General features: G+C 39.1%; 1 protein-coding gene across 4 annotated transcripts in view; it reads right to left on the minus strand.

Annotated features, from left to right (window-relative positions):
- Positions 1 to 24,853, minus strand: part of atf7ip2 (activating transcription factor 7 interacting protein 2) — a 61,207-nt gene that overhangs the window by 13,415 nt on the left and 22,939 nt on the right. For 3 of the 4 annotated variants that reach the window (XM_061981598.1, XM_061981595.1, XM_061981597.2), the window contains exons 10-12: positions 22,528 to 22,590; positions 22,272 to 22,459; positions 15,861 to 17,323 (exon numbers count right to left, since the gene is read on the minus strand). In XM_061981598.1, the coding sequence (XP_061837582.1) occupies positions 17,113 to 17,323; positions 22,272 to 22,459; positions 22,528 to 22,590 (462 nt within the window). In that variant the 3' untranslated portion in view covers positions 15,861 to 17,112. Of the gene's footprint in view, positions 1 to 15,860; positions 17,324 to 22,271; positions 22,460 to 22,527; positions 22,591 to 24,853 lie in introns of those variants that run through there. The other variant, XM_061981599.1, reaches the window with a different exon arrangement.

Below are 24,853 nucleotides of genomic sequence, written 5' to 3' on the forward strand. Positions count from 1 at the left end.
AAAAAATATGTATGTATATACCGTATTTTTCGGAGTATAAGTCGCACCGGTGAATAAGTCGCACCTGTAGAAAATGCATAATAAAGAAGGAAAAAAACATATATAAGTCGCACTATGAAAAAAAGTGCGACTTATAGTCCGAAAAATACGGTTTGTGAATGCAAGTATAAACACATATATATATATATATATATATATATATATATATATATATATATATATATATATATATATATTACATGGGCCTGTTTTGCTGCCAATGGAACTGGTGCTTTACAGAGAGTAAATGGGACAATGAAAAGGAGGATTACCTCCAAATTCTTCAGGACAACCTAAAATCATCAGCCCGGAGGTTGGGTCTTGGGCGCAGTTGGGTGTTCCAACAGGACAATGACCCCAAACACACGTCAAAAGTGGTAAAGGAATGGCTAAATCAGGCTAAAATGAATGTTTTAGAATGGCCTTCCCAAAGTCTTGACTTAAACGTGTGGACAATGCTGAAGAAACAAGTCCATGTCAGAAAAACCACTAAATTTAGTTGAACTGCACCAATTCAAGCAGAAGCTTGCCAGAAGATTGTGGATGGCTACCAAAAGCGCCTTATTGCAGTGAAACTTGCCAAGGGACATGTAAGCAAATATTAACATTGCTGTATGTATACTTTTGACCCAACAGATTTGGTCACATCTTCAGTAGACCCATAATAAATTCATAAAAGAACCAAACTTCATGAATGTTTTTTGTGACCAACAAGTATGTGCTCCAATCACTCTATCACAAAAAAATAAGAGTTGTAGAAATGATTGGAAACTCAAGACAGCCATGACATTATGTTCTTTACAAGTGTATGTAAACTTTTGATTGCGACTGTATATATATTCTACAGACAAATGTGTACACACACACACATATATACACAATATATATATATATATATATATATATAAAACATATCAAAATGCCCCCCCATACTTGACATGTCAAATCAACATTTAATGGACTTAAGTTGCAGTTTGCAGTGGCCTCGTTTTGATTAAATGGTTTCTTGTGAGTTTTAGAGTGCAAAGTTCAGTGCCAAGACCAGATTAAGTGGACAAGTGTAACCCTCTTAAAGCGCACTTTCATAAGAAGTCTAAGATTCCGTGGACATGACTTCTTTTACAGGAAGGAGGGGACTAAGGAGGTTCTGCCAGCGCTTCACTTTAAAACTTTACATTTGTTCCCTAATCACTCTTGCCACGCCACCTCTGCTCTTTCTGTCTGGCTACTCTGCACTATTTCTTTCCCGGCCCATAAGCCCCGTCAGCTCTCATTAGTGGTTGTGTGTCAGCGTGGATGACGTTGTTGAGCGCTCTTCGGGGGCCCATCCTTCTCTGCTCTGCCGTTACCCTGAACCCCCCGCCGCTCCTGCATGAGAGGCTCAAACTACTGCTGATGCTCAGGTCAGATATCTTTCATACGCGGCATGATAGTGGGGAGAGACCATATATATGTTCCCACACAATGCTAGGAAGTGGCCTTTTCCAAAGAACCAAGGCCAGGACTAGCATAAAGATGACCAACCTAAAGGCTTCAAAACAATATATTTAAACACAACTTAGGCAGCCAACATAGTGGAACACTACACACAACTTGTATAAATATTAAAACAAAACATTCAATTACATAAGGAAAAAAATTACATGTATCATAAAGGTTGACTATCACATAGTGTCAGGTGTGAGGGAGCAATTATTCAGGTGTACCATGCAGAAGTACTGAAAATACTATCTCCTCTTTTGTATTTAGGACTGTGTTATAATGAAAATACTGCACATTTAGGTTTATATGCTATTGTCCTGCATGTGCATATTTGTACATACATATATAGTCAAGGTTACTGTGGTTTATCCATTATACAGCATTATAGAGCGGAATATACGTTAGGTCAGGAACAAACACAGGGGCTATTCCATCCCTACAAGACTGTTTCGCAGGTTTCCCTGCTCTTCAGGGGAGTTTATTGGCGTTTGTTTAATGCAAACGCGACAAACTGGTCTCATCATGCCGGCCCTTAAGCAAGGCACTACTGTGTAACAATGGCCACACCCCCATGTAATGTACCCTATATATATATCCATCCATCCATCCATTTTCTACCGCTTATTCCCTTTCGGGGTCGCGGGGGGTGCTGGAGCCTATCTCAGCTACAATCGGGCGGAAGGTGGGGTACACCCTGGACAAGTCGCCACCTCATCGCAGGGCCAACACAGATAAACAGACAACATTCACACTCACATTCACACACTAGGGCCAATTTAGTGTTGCCAATCAACCTATCCCCAGGTGCAATATATATATATATATATATATATATATATATATATATATATATATATATATATATATATATATATATATATATATATATATATATATATATAGGGTATATATATATAGGGTGTATATATATATATACACACACAGGTAAAAGCCAGTAAATTAGAATATTTTGAAAAACTTGATTGATTTCAGTAATTGCATTCAAAAGGTGTAACTTGTACATTATATTTATTCATTGCACACAGACTGATGCATTCAAATGTTTATTTCATTTAATTTTGATGATTTGAAGTGGCAACAAATGAAAATCCAAAATTCCGTGTGTCACAAAATTAGAATATTACTTAAGGCTAATACAAAAAAGGGATTTTTAGAAATGTTGGCCAACTGAAAAGTATGAAAATGAAAAATATGAGCATGTACAATACTCAATACTTGGTTGGAGCTCCTTTTGCCTCAATTACTGCGTTAATGCGGCGTGGCATGGAGTCGATGAGTTTCTGGCACTGCTCAGGTGTTATGAGAGCCCAGGTTGCTCTGATAGTGGCCTTCAACTCTTCTGCGTTTTTGGGTCTGGCATTCTGCATCTTCCTTTTCACAATACCCCACAGATTTTCTATGGGGCTAAGGTCAGGGGAGTTGGCGGGCCAATTTAGAACAGAAATACCATGGTCCGTAAACCAGGCACGGGTAGATTTTGCGCTGTGTGCAGGCGCTAAGTCCTGTTGGAACTTGAAATCTCCATCTCCATAGAGCAGGTCAGCAGCAGGAAGCATGTAGTGCTCTAAAACTTGCTGGTAGACGGCTGCGTTGACCCTGGATCTCAGGAAACAGAGTGGACCGACACCAGCAGATGACATGGCACCCCAAACCATCACTGATGGTGGAAACTTTACACTAGACTTCAGGCAACGTGGATCCTGTGCCTCTCCTGTCTTCCCCCAGACTCTGGGACCTCGATTTGCAAAGGAAATGCAAAATTTGCATAGTTGGGTGATGGTTTGGGGTGCCATGTCATCTGCTGGTGTCGGTCCACTCTGTTTCCTGAGATCCAGGGTCAACGCAGCCGTCTACCAGCAAGTTTTAGAGCACTACATGCTTCCTGCTGCTGACCTGCTCTATGGAGATGGAGATTTCAAGTTCCAACAGGACTTAGCGCCTGCACACAGCGCAAAATCTACCCGTGCCTGGTTTACGGACCATGGTATTTCTGTTCTAAATTGGCCCGCCAACTCCCCTGACCTTAGCCCCATAGAAAATCTGTGGGGTATTGTGAAAAGGAAGATGCAGAATGCCAGACCCAAAAACGCAGAAGAGTTGAAGGCCACTATCAGAGCAACCTGGGCTCTCATAACACCTGAGCAGTGCCAGAAACTCATCGACTCCATGCCACGCCGCATTAACGCAGTAATTGAGGCAAAAGGAGCTCCAACCAAGTATTGAGTATTGTACATGCTCATATTTTTCATTTTCATACTTTTCAGTTGGCCAACATTTCTAAAAATCCCTTTTTTGTATTAGCCTTAAGTAATATTCTAATTTTGTGACACACGGAATTTTGGATTTTCATTTGTTGCCACTTCAAATCATCAAAATTAAATGAAATAAACATTTGAATGCATCAGTCTGTGTGCAATGAATAAATATAATGTACAAGTTACACCTTTTGAATGCAATTACTGAAATCAATCAAGTTTTTCAAAATATTCTAATTTACTGGCTTTTACCTGTATATACATACATACATACATACATACATACATACATACATACATACATATATATATATATATATATATATATATATATATATATATATATATATATATATATATATATATAAATGATAAATGGGTTGTACTTTTATAGCGCTTTTCTACCTTCAAGGTACTCAAAGCGCTTTGACACTACTTCCACATTTACCCATTCACACACACATTCACACACTGATGGAGGGACCTGCCATGCAAGGCGCTAACCAGCACCCATCAGGAGCAAGGGTGAAGTGTCTTGCTCAGGACACAATGGACATGACAAGGTTGGTACTAGGTGGGGATTGAACCAGGGACCCTCGGGTCGCGCACGGTCATTCTTCCACTGCGCCACGCATATATATATATATATATATATATATATATATATATATATATATATATATATATATATATATATATATATATATATATACATACATACATACATACATACATACATACATACATACATACATACATACATACATACATACATACATACATACATACATATATATATATATATATATATATACATACATATATATATATATATATATATATATATATATATATATATATAGTATAGGCTATATACTATATATAGTATATACTCTATATATATATATATATATATATATATATATATATATATATATATATATATGGGTATATATATATATATATATATATATATATATATATATATATATATATATATATATATATATATACCCTATATATTCTGACCCAGCAGATTTGGTCACATTTTCAGTAGACCCATAATAAATTCGTAAAAGAACCAAACTTCATGAATGTTTTTGTGACCAACAAGTATGTGCTCCAATTACTCTATCACAAAAAAATAAGGGTTGTAGAAAGTATTGGAAACTCAAGAAAGCCATGACATTCCCAAATTATGTGGGCTCTATTGATAACCTCACTAACAACTTTGACGATGCCCTGCGCGAAACCATTGATAGTATAACACCGATAAAGCAAAAAAGGGCCCCTAAAAGGCGCACCCCATGGTTTACAGAAGAAACTAGAGCTCATAAATTATCATGTAGAAAGCTGGAACGCAAATGGCGCGCGACTAAACTTGAGGTTTTCCATCAAGCAGGAATGATAGTTTAATAATTTATAAACGCATGCTTACCTTAGCTAAAGCTAAATATTACTCAAATCTCATCCGCCTCAACAAAAACGATCCTAATTTTTTGTTTAGCACCGTAGCATCGCTAGCCCAACAAGGGACTCCTCCCAGTAGTTCCAGCCACTTGGCAGATGACTTTATGAATTTCTTTAATAAGAAAATTGAACTCATTAGAAAGGAGATTAAAGACAACGCATCCCAGCTACAACTGGTTTCTATTAACACAGATACGACTGTATATACGACGGAGACCGCCCTCCAAAATAGTCTCCTTTTTTGATGAAATAACATTAGAGGAATTATTACAGCATGTAATTGGGATAAAACAAACAACATGTTTACTTGACTCACTTCCTAGGAAACTTATCAAGGAGCTTTTTGTAATATTAGGTCCATCAGTGCTAAATATTATAAACTTATTACTTTCCTCCGGCACTGTTCCCCTAGCAATCAAGAAAGTGGTTATTCATCCTCTGCTCAAAAGACCTAACCTCGATCCTGACCTCATGGTAAACTACCGGCCAGTGTCCCACCTTCCGTTTATTCCGAAAATCCTAAAAAAAATTGTCGCACAGCAGCTAAATGAACACTTAGTGTCTAACAATCTCTGTGAACCTTTTCAATCCGGTTTCAGGGCAAATCACTCTACGGAGACAGCCCTCGCAAAAATGACTAATGATCTACTGCTAACGATGGATTCTGATGCGTCATCTATGTTGCTGCTTCTTGATCTTAGCGCTGCTTTCGATACCGTCGATCATAATATTTTATTAGAGCGTATCAAAACACGTATTGGTATGTCAGACTTAGCTTTGTCGTGGTTTAACTCTTATCTTACTGACAGGATGCAGTGCGTCTCCCATGACAATGTGACCTCGGACTATGTTAAGGTAACGTGCGGAGTTCCCCAGGGTTTGGTTCTTGGCCCTGCACTCTTTAGTATTTACATGCTGCCGCTAGGTGACATCATACGCAAATACGGTGTTAGCTTTCATTGTTATGCTGAAGACACGCCGGATTGTAGTCAGCTGGAGGCGTGTCTTAAAGAAATTAAACAATGGATGTCCGCTAACTTTTTGCAACTCAATGCTAAGAAAACGGAAATGCTGATTATCGGTCCTGCTAGACACCGACATTTATTTAATAATACCACCTTAACATTTGACAACCAAACAATTACACAAGGCGACTCAGTAAAGAATCTGGGTATTATCTTCGACCCAACTCTCTCGTTTGAATCACACATTAAGAGTGTTACTAAAACGGCCTTCTTTCATCTCCGTAATATCGTTAAAATTCGTTCCATTTTATCCACTAGCGACGCTGAGATCATTATTCATGCGTTCGTTACGTCTCGTCTCGATTACTGTAACATATTATTTTCGGATCTCCCTATGTCTAGCATTAAAAGATTACAGTTGGTACAAAATGTGGCTGCTAGACTTTTGACAACAACAAGAAAGTTTGATCATATTACGCCTATACTGTATATACCTTGATACATATATACCTATATATAAACCTATACTGGCTCACCTGCACTGGCTTCCTGTGCACTTAAGATGTGACTTTAAGGTTTTACTACTTACGTATAAAATACTACACGGTCTAGCTCCGTCCTATCTTGCTGATTGTATTGTACCATATGTCCCGGCAAGAAATCTGCGTTCAAAGAACTCCGGCTTATTAGTGATTCCCAGAGACCAAAAAAAGTCTGCGGGCTATAGAGCGTTTTCTATTCGGGCTCCAGTACTCTGGAATGCCCTCCCGGTAACAGTTAGAGATGCGTCCTCAGTAGAAGCATTTAAGTCCCATCTTAAAACTCATTTGTATACCCGAGCCTTTAAATAGACCCCCCTTTTAGACCAGTTGATCTGCCGTTTCTTTTTTGCTCTCTGGGGGGCACAGGTTCGGTGGCCACGGATGAAGCCCTGGCTGTCCAAAGCCGCGACCCAGGGTGGACCGCTCGTCTGTGCATCGGTTGGGGACGTCTCTGCGCTGCTGACCTGTCTCCACTCAAGATGATCTCCTGCTGGCCCCACAATGGACTGGACTCTCACTATTATGTTAGATCCACTATGGACTGGACTCTCACAATATTATGCTAGATCTACTCGATGTCCATTGCACCGGTCGCCCACGGGGGAGGTCCCCACATCTGCAGTCCCCTCCAAGGTTTCTCATTGTCCCATTGGGTTGAGTTTTTCCTTGCCCTGATGTGGGATCTAAGCCGAGGATGTCGTTGTGGCTTGTGCAGCCCTTTGAGACACTCGTGATTTAGTGCTATATAAGTAAACATTGATTGATTGATTGATTGATTGATCCTGTAACTACTTGGTATCGTATCAATACCTAAACTTGTGGTATCATCCAAAACTAATGTAAAGTATCAAACAACAGAAGAATAAGTGATTATTACATTTTAACAGAAGTGTAGACAGAACATGCTAAAAGAGAAAATAAGCAGATATTAACATGAAATGAACAAATGGATTAATAATTCACTTTCTACCACTTGTCCTTAATAATGTTGACAAAATAATAGAATGATAAATGACACAATATGTTACTGCATATGTCAGCAAACTAATTATGAGCCTTTGTTTGTTTACTTACGACTAAAAGACAAGTTCTCTTGTATGTTCACTATTTTATTCAAGGACAAACTTGCAATAATAAACATATGTTTAATGTACCCTAACATTTTTTGTTAAAGTAAAGCCAATAATGCCATTTTTTGTGGACCCCTTTATTTAGAAAAGTATCGAAATACATTTTGGTACCGGTACCGGTGCCAAAATGTTGGTATCGAGACAACACTATAACAAGCAATAGTGAATTAACAAAGTACATCATTTGACAATGACATATGAGTATGTGCTTTTACTGCCATCTAGTGTCTACTTTTATTAAGTGTATTTGTTTTATTGTATTTTCTGTTGAAATCCTGCATTTTTTGAGATTAAGGTTACCAAGAACACTCAAAACATTGATGATAATTCATAAAATCACAAGTTAATTAAATTTTATATGGGGAAATGTCTGAAAATTATATAGTTCACATATGTATTAATGCTCCTGTGCACACACACACACACACACACATATATATATGTGCATCATCATCATCATCATCAGCCGTTGTCAGTCCACTGCTGGACGAAAGCCTCAGCATGTTTCTGCCATAGTGAACGATCTCTAGCTGCTCCCTGCCACTGCACTGTTCCCCAATATTTGTCTATTTCATCTCGCCATCTCACTCTCTGCCTTCCTCTATTTCTGCTCCCATCCATGAGTCTCCATGATGTCATTAGGGAAGTCCATCTATTATCTGTTCTCCTACTGATATGTCCAGCCCACTTCCACTTACTTAATTTGATAGTTCTCATAATGTCTTGGACTTCTCACCCATTCATTTGTTTTTCTGTCTTTATATGTGATTCCGAGCATATTTCTTTCCATGTTGTGTTGTGCTGCTGCTATTTTCTTTTCCATTTTATTTGACAATGCCCAGGTTTCAGCTCCATATGTCATGGTTGGTAACACGCATTGATTAAAGACCTTTCTTTTTAGGCTTAACGGTATTTCTCCTCTCATGATGTTGCTCAGTTTTCCATATTGGCACCAGCCCAATCTGATCCTCCTCCCTATCTCCTGTTCTTGACTATTTTCTTTCAGGCTAAATCTCTGCCCCAGATAGATATATTCATTAACTTCATCAATTTCATTTCCATTAACAGTCACAGGTCCATGAGGTACCATGGAATTTGCCATAACTTTTGTTTTCTTCATATTCATTTTCAATCCACAACATTTGCTGGCATTTGCAAGGTCTTTAAGCATATCTTCCACTTCACTGATTTGCTCTCCCAAGACAACAATTTCATCTGCAAACCTCAGATGATTAAATTTGTCTCCGTTGATATCAACTCCTTTATCCTCCCACTCCAGAGAGCGAAATATGCCTTCCAAACAAGCTGTAAACAGTTTAGGCGAAATTGTATCGCCTTGTCGGACACCCTTCTTTATGTGGATTTTCTCGCTTGGTTTGTGCATCGTAACTGTGGTAGTGCAGTTTGTGTAGATGTCCTTGAGTAAGTTAATGTACTTATGATGAATTCCTTGATCTTGCAGAGCTTTTAGAACCAACTGTGTCTCCACCGAATCAAATGCCTTTTCATAGTCTATGAAGGCCATACAAAGTGGTTTGTTGTATTCTTGGCATTTTTCTTTGATCTGATTCAATGTATGAATATGTTCCATGGTAGAAAAACCACTCCTAAACCCTGCTTGTTCTCTGGGTTGGTGGCTATTAAGTGTATTTTCCATTCGATTTGTCAGGATTCTTGTAAACAACTTGTATATGTTTGAAAGAAGGCTAATAGGTCTGTAGTTCTTGAGGTCCTTCTTGTCCCCTTTCTTGAAAAGGATGATCATGTTAGCTTCTTTCCACTTCTCTGGCACTTTCCCCTGATGTAAGCAAGCTGTGTATAGCTTCGCCAACTCCTTATCAATGACATCCTCCCCCTCTTTACTTGTGTCAATTAAAATATTATCCGGTCCTGGTGCTTTCCCTTGTTTCATGTTTTTGACTGCATATTGCACCTCCCAATATGTGATGTCTGGAATTTCTTCTGAGTCTATGGATTATTGATGGTCCACTGACTGACTGCTTTGATAGAGTTCTTCATAAAATTCTTCAATCCTCATCAAAATCACGTCTTGATCTGTGATTTCTGTCCCTTTTTTATCAAGTAAGGATGTTATTTTCTACTTTCCACTTGCAAGTTTCTGCCTTGTTTTCTTCAAACTTCTATTGTCTTTTATTGTCTCTTGAATTTTAAGGGTGTTGTATTTTCTTATGTCTTGTCGGAGTTTCTTTCGTATTGTCTTGCATGTTTCTGTATATTCAACATTCTGGAATCCAACTCCATCTCTCTTCATATTCCTCCTTTTCTCCATTAGCCACTTTGTGCTGTCTGAGAGTTTGGACTCTTGCTTTTTCTTTTCTTTCCCTGCTGTTTTTATAGAGCTCTCATGTACTATGTCAATGAATTTGTCATTCCATTCGTCAAGGTCGGAGGTATCTTCTACTTCCAGTCTTTGAAAGCGGTTTTGTAGTTCTAGTTGAAATTCATGCTTGCTGGCTTCCAAATTGATCATATCGGGCTTTCTGTATTTTGCTATTAATTTCATTCTTTCTAGTCTTGTATCTACCTTCACTTTGCACATAACCATACGGTGGTCACTGCCAGTGTTTACTTTGTTGAAAATGGTAACATCTTGAATTATCTTTGGCTTGTTAGTCAAGATAAAGTCAATTTCATTCTTGGTTTTACCGTCCGGGTTTCTCCAAGTCCATCTTCTGGATATTTTCTTCTTGAAGCAGGTGTTCATAATTTTAAGTTTGTTTCTGGAAGCAAATTTCACCTCTGTCATTTCTGAGACCTGATCCAAAGTTTCCCGTCACTTCTTCCTCTCCATCTTGCTTGATTCCTACTTTAGCATTGAAATCCCCTATTACTAGGTTAAAGTGAGTTTTTGATGATTTGAGAGCCTGTTCCACTTCCTCATACAATTTGTCAACCTCTTCATCATCATGCGCTGATGTTGGAGCATACACCTGAATGACCTTAATGCTGTATTTACTGTTCAGTTTTATGGTTATTTGGGCCATTATTTCATTTATTCCTTTAAATTCTGTTATATACTTTGTCCATTTCTTATTAATGATGAAACCAACACCTGCTAGTCTTCTGTTTCCCATTCCTATGTGATAGAATTGATGCCCGCTGCTTAATTCAATTAATTGTTCTCCTTGTCGCTTCACTTCACTGAGACCTATGATATCCCATTCTATACCATCTAATTATTCTTCAAGTTCCGTTAATCTGTCGTCTCCAATTAGGGATCTCACATTATACGTTGCCACTTGCAGATCCCAATGATGGCCTGTATGAACCCAGGGATTCTTAGCACCCCCTGTTCCTTGCCTTAACGAACCGCCATCTTGGTCTGGAGCTCTGGAACTGCTGGGGACTTTATATGTATATAAATAGATACATATATGTATATATCCATCCATTTTCTACCGCTTGTCCCTTATGGGGTCGCGGGGGGTGCTGGAGCCTATCTCAGCTGCATTCGGGTGGAAGGCGGTGTACACCCTGGGCACTTCACCTGCTGTTTTGGGTTAAATTCTCTGGGTGGCTAGGGCCGTACTTTGGCTTCTGCACACACTCGGAGACAAATGTAGTGTACATAGAAATTCACATAAATACTCACATACACACAATTAATAATACATATATACATACATATACATACACTCCTCTCTGAGCTGCCACCTTAACGTGGTAGAGGAGTTTGCGTGTCCCAATGATCCTAGGAGCTATGTTGTCCAGGGGCTTTATGCCCCCTGGTAGGGTCTCCCAAGACAAACTGGTCCTAGGTGAGGGATCAGACAAAGAGCAGCTCGAAGACCTCTATGAAGAAAACAAGCAAGGAACCCAGATTTCCCTTGCCCGGACGCGGGTCACCGGGGCCCCCCTTTGGAGCCAGGCCCGGAGGTGGGGCACGATGGCGAGCACCTGGTGGCCGGGCCTGTCCCCATGGGGCCCGGCCAGGCACAGCCCGAAGAGGCAACGTGGGTCCCCCCTCCAATGGGCTCACCACCCATAGCAGGGGTCAAAGAGGTCGGGTGCAATGTGAGCTGGGCGGTAGCCGAGGGCAGGGCACTTGGCGGTCCGATCCTCGGCTACAGAAGCTAGCTCTTGGGACGTGGAACGTCACCTCGCTGGGGGGGAAGGAGCCTGAGCTAGTGCGCGAGGTGGAGAAGTTCCGGCTAGATATAGTCGGACTCACTTCGACGCACAGCAAGGGCTCTGGAACCAGTTCTCTCGAGAGGGGCTGGACTCTCTTCCACTCTGGCGTTGCCGGCAGTGAGAGGCGACGGGCTGGGATGGAAATTCTTGTTTCCCCCCGGCTCAGAGCCTGTACGTTGGAGTTCAGCCCGGTGGACGAGAGGGTAGCTTCCCTCCGCCTTCGGGTGGGGGAACGGGTCCTGACTGTGGTTTGCGCTTACGCGCCAAACCGCAGCTCAGAGTACCCACCCTTTTTGGATTCACTCGAGGGAGTACTTGAGAGTGCTCCCCCGGGTGATTCCCTCGTTCTACTGGGGGACTTCAATGCTCATGTTGGCAGCGACAGTGAAACCTGGAGAGGCGTGATTGGGAAGAATGGCTGCCCGGATCTGAACCCGAGCGGTGTTATGTTATTGGACTTTTGTGCCCGTCACAGATTGTCCATAACGAACACCATGTTCAAACATAAGGGTGTCCATATGTGCACTTGGTACCAGGACACCCTAGGCCGCAGTTCCATGATCGACTTTGTAGTTGTGTCATCGGATTTGCGGCCTCATGTTTTGGACACTCGGATGAAGAGGGGGGCGGAGCTTTCTACCGATCACCACCTGGTGGTGAGTTGGCTGCGATGGTGGGGGAGGATGCCGGACAGACCTGGCAGGCCCAAACGCATTGTGAGGGTTTGCTGGGAACGTCTGGCAGAGTCTCCTGTCAGAGAGAGTTTCAATTCCCACCTCCGGAAGAACTTTGAACATGTCACGAGGGAGGTGCTGGACATTAAGTCCGAATGGACCATGTTCCGCGCCTCTATTGTCGAGGCGGCTGATTGGAGCTGTGGCCGCAAGGTAGTTGGTGCTTGTCGTGGCGGTAATCCTAGAACCCGTTGGTGGACACCGGCGGTGAGGGATGCCGTCAAGCTGAAGAAGGAGTCCTATCGGGTTCTTTTGGCTCATAGGACTCCTGAGGCAGCGGACAAGTACCGACAGGCCAAGCGGTGTGCGGCTTCAGCGGTCGCAGAGGCAAAAACTCGGACAAGGGAGGAGTTCGGTGAGGCCATGGAAAACGACTTCCGGACGGCTTCGAAGCAATTCTGGACCACCATCCGCCACCTCAGGAAGGGGAAGCAGTGCACTATCAACACGGTGTATGGTGAGGATGGTGTTCTGCTGACCTCGACTGCGGATGTTGTGGATCGGTGGAGGGAATACTTCGAAGACCTCCTCAATCCCACCAACACGTCTTCCTATGAGGAAGCAGTGCCTGGGGAGTCTGTGGTGGGCTCTCCTATTTCTGGGGCTGAGGTTGCTGAGGTAGTTAAAAAGCTCCTCGGTGGCAAGGCCCCAGGGGTAGATGAGATCCACCCGGAGTTCCTTAAGGCTCTGGATGCTGTGGGGCTGTCTTGGTTGACAAGACTCTGCAGCATCGCGTGGACATCGGGGGCGGTACCACTGGATTGGCAGACCGGGGTGGTGGTTCCTCTCTTTAAGAAGAGGAATCAGAGGGTGTGTTCTAACTATCGTGGGATCACACTCCTCAGCCTTCCCGGTAAGGTCTATTCAGGTGTACTGGAGAGGAGGCTACGCCGGATAGTCGAACCTCGGATTCAGGAGGAACAGTGTGGTTTTCGTCCTGGTCGTGGAACTGTGGACCAGCTCTATACTCTCGGCAGGGTCCTTGAGGGTGCATGGGAGTTTGCCCAACCAGTCTACATGTGTTTTGTGGACTTGGAGAAGGCATTCGACCGTGTCCCTCGGGAAGTCCTGTGGGGAGTGCTCAGAGAGAACGGGGTATCTGACTGTCTGATTGTGGCAGTCCGCTCCCTGTATGATCAGTGCCAGAGCTTGGTCCGCATTGCCGGTAGTAAGTCGGACACGTTTCCAGTGAGGGTTGGACTCCGCCAAGGCTGCCCTTTGTCACTGATTCTGTTCATTACTTTTATGGACAGAATTTCTAGGCGCAGTCAAGGCGTTGAGGGGATCTGGTTTGGTGGCTGCAGGATTAGGTCTCTGCTTTTTGCAGATGATGTGGTCCTGATGGCTTCATCTGGCCAGGATCTTCAGCTCTCACTGGATCGGTTCGCAGCTGAGTGTGAAGCGACTGGGATGAGAATCAGCACCTCCAAGTCCGAGTCCATGGTTCTCGCCCGGAAAAGGGTGGAGTGCCATCTCCGGGTTGGGGAGGAGATCTTGCCCCAAGTGGAGGAGTTCAAGTACCTCGGAGTCTTGTTTACGAGTGAGGGAAGAGTGGATCGTGAGATCGACAGGCGGATCGGTGCGGCGCCTTCAGTAATGCGGACGCTGTATCGATCCGTTGTGGTGAAGAAGGAGCTGAGCCGGAAGGCAAAGCTCTCAATTTACCGGTCGATCTACGTTCCCATCCTCACCTATGGTCATGAGCTTTGGGTTATGACCGAAAGGACAAGATCACGGGTACAAGCGGCCGAAATGAGTTTCCTCCGCCGGGTGGCAGGGCTCTCCCTTAGAGATAGGGTGAGAAGCTCTGCCATCCGGGAGGAGCTCAAAGTAAAGCCGCTGCTCCTCCACATCGAGAGGAGCCAGATGAGGTGGTTCGGGCATCTGGTCAGGATGCCACCCGAACGCCTCCCTAGGGAGGTGTTTAGGGCACGTCCGACCGGTAGGAGGCCGCGGGGAAGACCCAGGACACGTTGGGAAGACTATGTCTCCCGGCTGGCCTGGGAACGCCTCGGGGTCCCATAGGAAGAGCTGGACGAAGTGGCTGGGGAGAGGGAAGTCTGGGCTTCCCTGCTTAGGCTGCTGCCCCCGCGACCCGACCTCGGATAAGCGGAAGAAGATGGATGGATGGATATATACATACATACGTACATTCATTCATTAATACATACATACATACATACTATGGGTGTGGGAAAAAATTCTCACGTTGTGCGATTCAGAATCGATTCTCATTTTTAAAAAATCGATTTTCTATTTTTATTTGTTTTAATTGATCAATCCAACAAAACAATACACAGCAATACCATAACAATGCAATCCAATTCCAAAACCAAACCCGACCCAGCAACATTCAGAACAGCAATAAACAGAGCAATTGAGAGGAGACACAAACACGACACAGAACAAACCAAAAGTAGTGAAACAAAAATGAATATTATCAACAACAGTATCAATATTAGTTACAATTTCAACATAGCAGAGATTAAAAATCCCTCATTGACATTATCATTAGACATTTATAAAAAATAAAATAAAAAGAACAATAGTGTCACAGTGGCTTACACTTGCATCGCATCTCATAAGCTTGACAACACACTGTGTCCAATATTTTCACAAAGATAAAATAAGTCGTATTTTTGGTTCATTTAATAGTTCAAACAAATTTACATTATTGCAATCAGTTGATAAAACATTGTCCTTTACAATTATAAAAGCTTTTTACAAAAATCTACTACTCTGCTTGCATGTCAGCAGACTGGGGTAGATCCTGCTGAAATCCTATGTATTGAATGAATAGAGAATCGTTTTGAATCGGGAAAAAAACGTTTTTGAATCGAGGATCGTGTTGAATTGAAAAAAAAAAATAATTTTGAATCGAATCGTGACCCCAAGAATCGATATTGAATCGAATCTTGGGACACCCAAAGATTCACAGCCCTAATACATACATACATACATATATATATACATGCATACACACTCAGGGTACACACATCCACACACACACATTATATATATATATATATATATATATATATATATATATATATATATATATATATATACACATACAATTATTCTGACAGAGGTCAAAAGCGTCCATCATTGAGGAGTCCTCGGGGGATGTTGTCAGAACAGCCTGCTTCTGTTTTGCAGCGTCAAGGCCACTCCAGGAAGTCAAATTCTAGATTAGGATTTTTGTTTTTCCAAGCGAGCAGACATTACAATGGCTTGTCTGTTCTATTTGTCCATGCTGGCTGCTCTCATATCCAATATTCCCATTTCAACAAGCTTTTCCATGATGTGATCCATCTTGCGATCCAGTTCAGAAATCGCCACAGTCTGTGATCCCACAGCCCGACACAAGCCTTCCATTGCGACGAACAGCCTTTGGGCTCCTTGAGTGGCTGCCATCGTCTTACAAATTTGACGATACACCAGAGCAATGCCCAATATATATATATATATATATATATATATATATATATAGGCGTATTCCAACCCTTCACGGAGGCTGGAGGCAACATTTTCACTTGCAATCATTTGAACAGACAGAAAATAGGTCATATTATTGTAAAGGTATTTATTGTAAAATAAAACGCAGTCGTAAATAACAACAAAAACAATAAATCGTACAATTGTTTAACTCCAATGGCATTCATTAAACTGAGTTCTGCTACACGTAAAAAACAGTCACCCGTGTGTGTGGTTAAAACTGTATTTATTACGGAAGCTTTTTTTTTTGTTTACACTGAATTTTTTACGTTTGAATTTTGTGAACTGATTTTTTTTTTACATCAAATTATGCTGACAATTTTACTGAAATACAAATTTGTTAGTAAAATGTGTTTAAAAATGTAAAATACAGTGTTTTAAAATGAATTGTGTAAAAAGTCAGCTTAAAAAAAAAAAATTTGTGAAAAAATTCACTGCAGAAATATTTGTTGCTTCAAGACTCAAGACTTACTTCCATGGATCCAGTTTCAGATTTGCGTTCTTCCTAAGTTACCGGAAGTGGGTCTTGAGTTTTTTGAGAATTCTGCACTGAATTTTTGTACACCAAATTTTTATGCTCTGAATTTTAATTCACTGAATTCTTATTGTCAGCATAAACTGATGTAAAAAAAAAAAAAAAAATCAGTTCACAAAATTTAAAGGCAATTTAGTTCCATAAATTCAGTGTCTGTAACGAAGCCAGAAATTAACCTCCACCCCTGGACAACATCAACACAAACACATTCTGGTTTAATTACAAATACTGTTCCAACGGAAACATTACACAGTAAAAACTACCTTAAATTCAACAAGCACTTGGGGTTTTATTCCGGTATGACATGAGAAACCACGTCACTGTAGGGTCCGTAGCGGCCGTAAATGTCTTTGCCCACCACAGCAACACACAGCCGGTGCCCGGACCTGTACTTTGTGATGGCAACACACATGGGCAGACTTTTAGCAACCACCGTGCCCAACTTTTTCCACGCCGGGAAGACTTGGCTTCCTTTGACCTTTTCCGCCGTTATGAAGATACTAGAATGCGCAGAGAGACGGAGACAAATATACAAAGCAGACGTCAGAAAGTGTGTATTTCCAAAAGTCATTAACTCAAACAGGCATGTTAAGTTGGACATTTTAAACAAAACTAAATATATCATATAGTGTGGCATGCAGCTATTTTTTTCATGACAAACATAAAAAAAATCGAATAAAAGAGCAAACAGGTGAAATGTAACGAGAAAAAGTTGCAATGTTGACTATAATAACCAATAATTTTAATTCCATTGCTCAAAAAATAATAATAAATTAAAATCAATGTTGTTATGAATTATTGACCTATTTAGGGCTCCAAGTACTTTACATCAAATATTCTACTTTGAAATATTTTTCAGGGGGGAAAATATTGCATATTTTGTGTGTTTGCTATAAAAAAAAAAACCTGACAAAAAGGGATTAAAAAGGGCATAAAACCAAAACATGAAAAAAAAAAAAAAAAACGTATAATTGCCAGATAGATCTGAAGTTCATCTAGATATTTGAGCGTTGAAAGTACAAAAGTGGAAAAAAAAATGGATGACATATTGTTACCACTTTTATGAGTGGGGCCCTTATAGGGACGGCGTGGCGCAGTGGTAGAGTGGCCGTGCGCGACCCGAGGGTCCCTGGTTCAATCCCCACCTAGTACCAACCTCGTCATGTCCGTTGTGTCCTGAGCAAGACACTTCACCCTTGCTCCTGATGGGTGCTGGTTAGCGCCTTGCATGGCAGCTCCCTCCATCAGTGTGTGAATGTGTGTGTGAATGGGTAAATGTGGAAGTAGTGTCAAAGCGCTTTGAGTACCTTGAAGGTAGAAAAGCGCTATACAAGTGCAACCCATTTATCATTTATCATTTATTATGGATGCCCAAGATTTTTTGGTATAATTTTTTTTTAAACTGTCATTGCTCAAAAAATACTAATAAACTACAAATCAATATTGTTATGAATTATTGACCTATTTAGGGCTCCAATTACTTCACATCAAATATTCCACTTTTAAATAATTTTTCAGGGGAAAAATATTGTATGCAAACAAAAACATGAAAAAACATGAAAAAAAATGACAAAAACGTTTAAATACCAGGTAGATCTGAAGTTGATCGAGAGATTTGAGGGTTGAAAGTCAAAATTAAAATACAATAATTACAATTAAAAATACAATAAAATCAATGTTGTTATGAATTATTGACCAATTTAGGGCTCCAATTAGTTTACATCAAATATTCCACTTTGATATATTGCATATTTTGTGTGTTTGCTGTAAAAAAAAAAAACCTGGTAAAAAGGGAATAAAAAAGGGCATACAACCAAAACATGTAAAAAGAAAAACCTTATAAGTGCCAGATAGATCTGAAGTTGATCTAGAGATTTGAGCGTTGAAAGTAAAAAAGTTAAAAAAAAAAAATGTATGTGTGGAGGGAGATGTGGCCAGCGCGCCTGCAGAAGCAAAGGTCACCGCCTCTGTCTGTGGTGCTGAGGACGAGCACCATCGGATGGTTTGCGGGGCATGTGCTGAAGGCGAGACACAGCTGACAGGTGATTAGATTTCCCAGGTGGTACGTGTTAATCTAATCATCTGTTGTCTTTAACAGTAGGCGGCTGAGAGCAGGAGGGGAGAGAGGATTACGGACGTGACTGAAAAGTCACGTTCTGCTGGAGAAAGACTTTGACAAAAATCTATGCACATTAAAACTTTGTTAAAACTGCACACTTGGCTCCAGTGCCGTGTCTACAGTGGAACTGCCAGGAAGCAACTTCTACAGTATGGCTTAGTTTGACCACTTTTATGAGTGGGGCCCTATGGATATCTAATCATTTTAGTGTTGTTGTTTTTTTAAACTGCGATGCTCAAAAAATACTAATAAATTAAAATCAATGTTGGAATAAATTATTCACCTATTTAGGGCTCCAATTACTTTACATCAAATATTCCACTTTGAAATGTTTTTTTGGGGGGGATAATATTGCCTATTGTGTGTGTTTTCTGTAAAAAAAACCTTACAAAAAGGGCATAAAACCAAAACATAGAAGAAAAAAACCCTTATACTCGCCAGATGGATCAGAAGTTGATATTTGAGCGTTGAAAGTAAAAAAGTAAAATAAAAATGTATGGCTTATTTTTACCACTTTTATGAGTGGGGGCTTTATGGATACCCAAAAAAGTTTGTGGGATTTTTTTTAAACTGTCATTGCTCAAAAAATACTAATAAATTAAAATCAATGTTGTTATGAATTATTGAATACAATATACATACAATATTCCATTTTAAAATATTTTTTCGTGGGGGGGGGGGCACGACAATATTGCATATTTTGTGTGTTTTCCGTAAAAAAAACCCTGACAAAAAGGGCATTAAACTAAAACATAGAAGAAGAAAAAAACTTATAATCACTAGATAGATCTAAAGTTGATCTAGAGCAGGGGTGCCCATTATGTCCATTGCAAGCTATCGGCTGATCGCGGAGGGTGTGTCAGTCGATCGCCAGCCAGGCATTAAAAAAATAGACCTGAACATTTGTGATCATCAATCTTCACTACGACGTCACTTTCATCACTTGATTGACATTTACGGCACCTGAAGGTCTTATGAAATGACCGACAGGAAGGCAAGAAACACTTTTTATTTCAACAGACTCTCACGCCGTACCTGCTGTCAGAACCCTAAAGACTGACTGCACAGTTCCTGTCTTCACAATAAAAGCGCTGTTTCATCCTGCCTGCGCTAACAAAATAAGAGTCTCAGTAAGTCAGAGCGCACACAAGCTAGCAAACTACGGAGTTTTCCGCCAATGTATTTCTTGTAAAATGTATACAAACGAGTATGGAAGCTGGACAAATAAGATGCCAAAAACCGACCACTTCCATGTGGTGTAGGACAGAAAGGAAGACTTTTTTTCTCCTCCATTTGAAAATGCGGACGTTATCATCACTACTGTCTGATTCCAATCAATGCAAGTCATCAGAATCAGGTAATACACCAACTTATATTCTTGTCTTAATGAAAGAAAGGAATCTATATGTTAAACATGCTTGTATCATCATTAAACACCTTTAACTTGTTAACAAAAATGTCTCTTTCATAAATAAATAAATATAAATTATATATATAAATGAGGTAGATCCCCTCCACTTGGTCAATTGAAAAGTAGCTCGCCTGCAGAAAAAGTGTGGGCACCCCTGATCTAGAGATTTGAGCATTGAAAGTAAAAAAAAAAATTATACATTATTTCTAACACCCAAGAATTTTAGTCTGTCATTACTCAAAAAATAATAATACATTAAAATTAATATAGTTATGAATTATTGACCTATGTAGGGCTCCAATTACTTTACATAAAATATTGCACTATGAAATATTTTTTCGGGGGGAAAATATTGTATGAAAACAAAAACATTTAAAAAAAATCACAAAAACACCAGATAGATCTGAAGTTGATCTAGAGATTTGAGCATTGAAAGTAAAAAAAAAAATAAAAATAAAAAGTATGGCTTATTTTTACCACTTTTATTAATGGGGGCCCTTATGGATACCCAATAATTTTAGTGGGATTTATTTAAAACTGTCATTGCTCAAAAAATACTAATAAATTAAAATCAATGTTGTTATGAATTATTGACTTATTTAGGGCTCCAATTACTCTACATCAAATATTCCACTTTGAAATATTTTTATACATTACTTCATAAAACTACTGCACTAATTTGTATAACATTCTATTGTATTGTTTCAAACAATATTCATGATATAATAGTTTTCTGTTGAAAAAGTTAAAGTGTTAAAATGTAACATGCCTAACGTGAATAAATAATAAATATTTTTTCAGGGGGGGAAATATTGCATATTTTGTGTGTTTGCTGTAAAAAAAAAAAAAAAACTGACAAAATGGGAATAAAAAAGGCATAAAACCAAAACATGTAAAAAGAAAAACCTTACAATTGCCAGATAGATCTGAAGTTGATCTACAGATTTAAGCATTGAGTCAAGTAAAAAAGTAAAAAAAACAATGTATGAATTATTTTTACCACTTTTATGAGTGAGGCCCTTATGGATACCCAATCATTTTAGTGTTTTTTTTTAAACTGTCATTGCTCAAAAAATACTAAAATCAAACCTATTTAGGGCTCCAATTACTTTACATCAAATATTCCACTTTGAAATATTTTTTTCGGGGGAAAAATATTGTATGAAAAGAAAATCATGAAAAAAAAATTACAAAAACGTATCAACACCAGATAGATCTGAAGTTGATCGAGAGATTTGAGCGTTGAAAGTAAAAAAAAAAGTTTTTTGTTTTTTTAAATGTATGTCTTATTTTTAACACTTTTATGAGTGGGGGCCTTTATGGATACCCAATAATTTTAGTGGGATTTTTTTTTTAACTGTCATTGTTATGAATTATTGACCTATTTAGGGCTCTAATTAGTTTACATCAAATATTCCACTTTGAAATATCTTTATACATTACTTCATAAAACTACTGCACTAATTTGTATAACATTCTATTGTATTGTTTCAAACAATATTCATGATATAATAGTTTTCTGTTGAAAAAGTTAAAGTGTTAAAATGTAACATGCCTAACGTGAATAAAATAAAAATGTTTTGGAGGGGCCAAGCACCCATTAAATTATTTTCATTAATTTCAAGGGTCGAACTTGATTTGAGATGCAAGTATTTTGAGTTAAGAGATCTGTCACAGAACCAATTACGCCAGTATTTGAGGTACTATTGATTTTTTTCAGTATGTACTAATGTATAAAAGATTGGTAGTAGTGATGTGCCTAAGGATACTGAAGTATCGATGCATGAGCGATACTGTGTCACTTTAAGAAAATCTTTTTGTGGCAATTTGTTTGTTAAAAAAGGAGATTGGATGTCTGAAAAGGACATCCATGAGATTGATTTGACTGTGCAATGCCATGTTTGTTTACTTTTCTGACCTGTAGCTCTCCATGGGTGGTGGAGAGGCGTCCTTCTCGTCAAGGTTCCACATCACTGACAGGGTGGCAGGGTGCTTGATGAGCGCCAAGTGGACCTTGACCTTCTCAGGGATGTTGTAGGATGCCGCCTCCATGTTCAGCATGGAGGGGAAAGCGTTCAAAGGCAGGGGAGGGTACGGAGGCTCGTCCTGCGGGTGGGGGGGTGGAGAACCGAACATGGGTGGAGGAGATGATACATTTTTATTTAGCGCCTTACCTGCTGTGAGGGAGCGTGTTGGACGCCGCTGATGTTGGGCTGCGAAGGATGCTCTTCCGGCATCTGGGAACATTGTCACATAGGTCATATTGACAAGTGTTGTTTAAATATCAGGATCTACTACTACATTTATTGTAGTAGTTTTATTGTGCACATGTTAAAAACAAAGCGAAAGAGACAATAAAAAGGAAATCGTCTTAAAAAAATATCATATAAGTACAGAAATAGAAACAACTGTTTCACAATTAAAACAATACATAATAGTTTATTTTGTATTGACTGCTCTTATTGCAATATATTATCACTAATCTTTTACTCACTTAAAAATACTATTTATAAATTATATAATATCATTTGATATATATAATATTTACTCACTCGCTAATAAAAAGGATAAACAGACACACACGTTTGTGTTTTTATTCCTTATTTGTATCAACATTTTAGCTTTTTTCATTACGTTATATCTTTTTGCTCTATTTTTGCATTTTTGATGCTTTTTTGTTTCACTTTATTTCTGCAATGTGCCATAAAACAGAGTTGCGTTCAGTGGGCTTGTGGTGGCGGAGCTGCGCTCTCACTCGCACAGCGAATACTTATATACTGAACAAGTGAAACTTATTTACTCCCACACCTTATTAATAAATCACATACCTAGCTTTCTTATCATTATATACAATGATTAATTTACAAACGTACAGTACATACGTACAATATACTGTACACATGTATTTAGGCCAGTACTAAGTGATAAACAAGTAAATATGTCCCCAAACAATTATAATAAAATATTAATAACGATAATGATAATTACAGTGATGTGTATGTAGCCTTTAAGTATATAAAACATAAATATTGTTATTATTTTTTCAAAATGGTGGCAGTGGGACGTCATCATGTCGTTTGTAATGAAATATGCTAATAAAAAGGATAGACACATTTTTGTGTTTGTATTTCTTATTTGTATCAACATATGTTAGGTCTTTTTCCTCTATTTTTACATTTTTGGTGCCTTTTTGCTTTACTTTTTATTCATTCAATGTACCATAAAACAGAGGTGCGTTCAGTGGGCTTCTGGAGGCGGAGCTGCGCTCTCACTCGCACGGCGTATACTTATATACTGAAGAAGTGAAACATATTTACTCCCACCCTTTATTAATACATCACATACCTAGCTTTCTTATCATTATTATTATATACAATATATTATCACTAATCTTTTACTCACTTTGGCACAAACGTACAGTACATACGTACAATACACTGTACACATGTACATAGGCACATACAAGAATTAGTCAAAAACAATTAAATAAGTATCCAAACAATTAGAATAAAAAAATAATGATAATGATAATAATAATAATAATAATGTAAACACCGTGTGATTGTTAAGAGACCCTCAGTTTTGAAGATATTGAAAAACATTGAAAAAAGAACAGCAGTGATTTATAATCTCTCAGTATATCAAAGCAAACAACACTGCTTATAAATATGATCATAATAAATAATAATTAACTACTTCACATTCTAAAAAGAAAAGCAGTGGTGTGTAGCCTTTAATGATATAAAACAAGCAAAATTGTTATTAATATTATTTCAAAATGGTGGCAGTGTGACGTCATTGTGTCATTTGTAATGAAATATGGTAATAAAAAGGATAAACAGACACATGTTTGTGTTTTTATTCCGTATTTGTATCAACATTTTTGCTTTTTCCATTACGTTATGTCTTTTTGCTCTATTTTAACATTTTTTATGCTTTGTTGTTCCACTTTATTCCTGCAATGTGCCATAAAACAGTGGTGCGTTCCGTGGGTTTGTGGTGGCAGAGCTGCGCTTTCACTCGCAAGGCGAATAATTTTATACTAAAGAAGTGAAACATATTTACTCCCAACCTTTATTAATATATAACATAGCTAGCTTTCTTATCATTATTATTATATACAATGATTAATTTACTGCTCTTATTGCAATATATTATCACTAATCTTTTACTCACTTTGGCACAAACGTACAGTACACACATACAATATACTGTACACATGTGATAATGATAATAATTATAATGTATCGATGGATTTTTTGCGCGTTGATATCAACATGGCACTAAAGTATCGATACTTTTGACAACCCTAGTAGGAAGGTACTGTTACATCACATTTACGAACCCATCTGTTTGCGAACATTTTGGTGTACAAACTTTTAGACGGTGCCAAATATGCCTCCGTGTGCGAAGCATGTCTATGCATTCATTTGGTGTCCCGCTGGCATCCATTTTGTGAAAAGATTGAGGAAGCCGGTTAGCATGTGTTTAATTGTGCTG

Source organism: Nerophis lumbriciformis, linkage group LG24 (genome assembly GCF_033978685.3).
Source record: "Nerophis lumbriciformis linkage group LG24, RoL_Nlum_v2.1, whole genome shotgun sequence".
Classification (NCBI taxonomy): Eukaryota; Metazoa; Chordata; class Actinopteri; order Syngnathiformes; family Syngnathidae; genus Nerophis; species Nerophis lumbriciformis.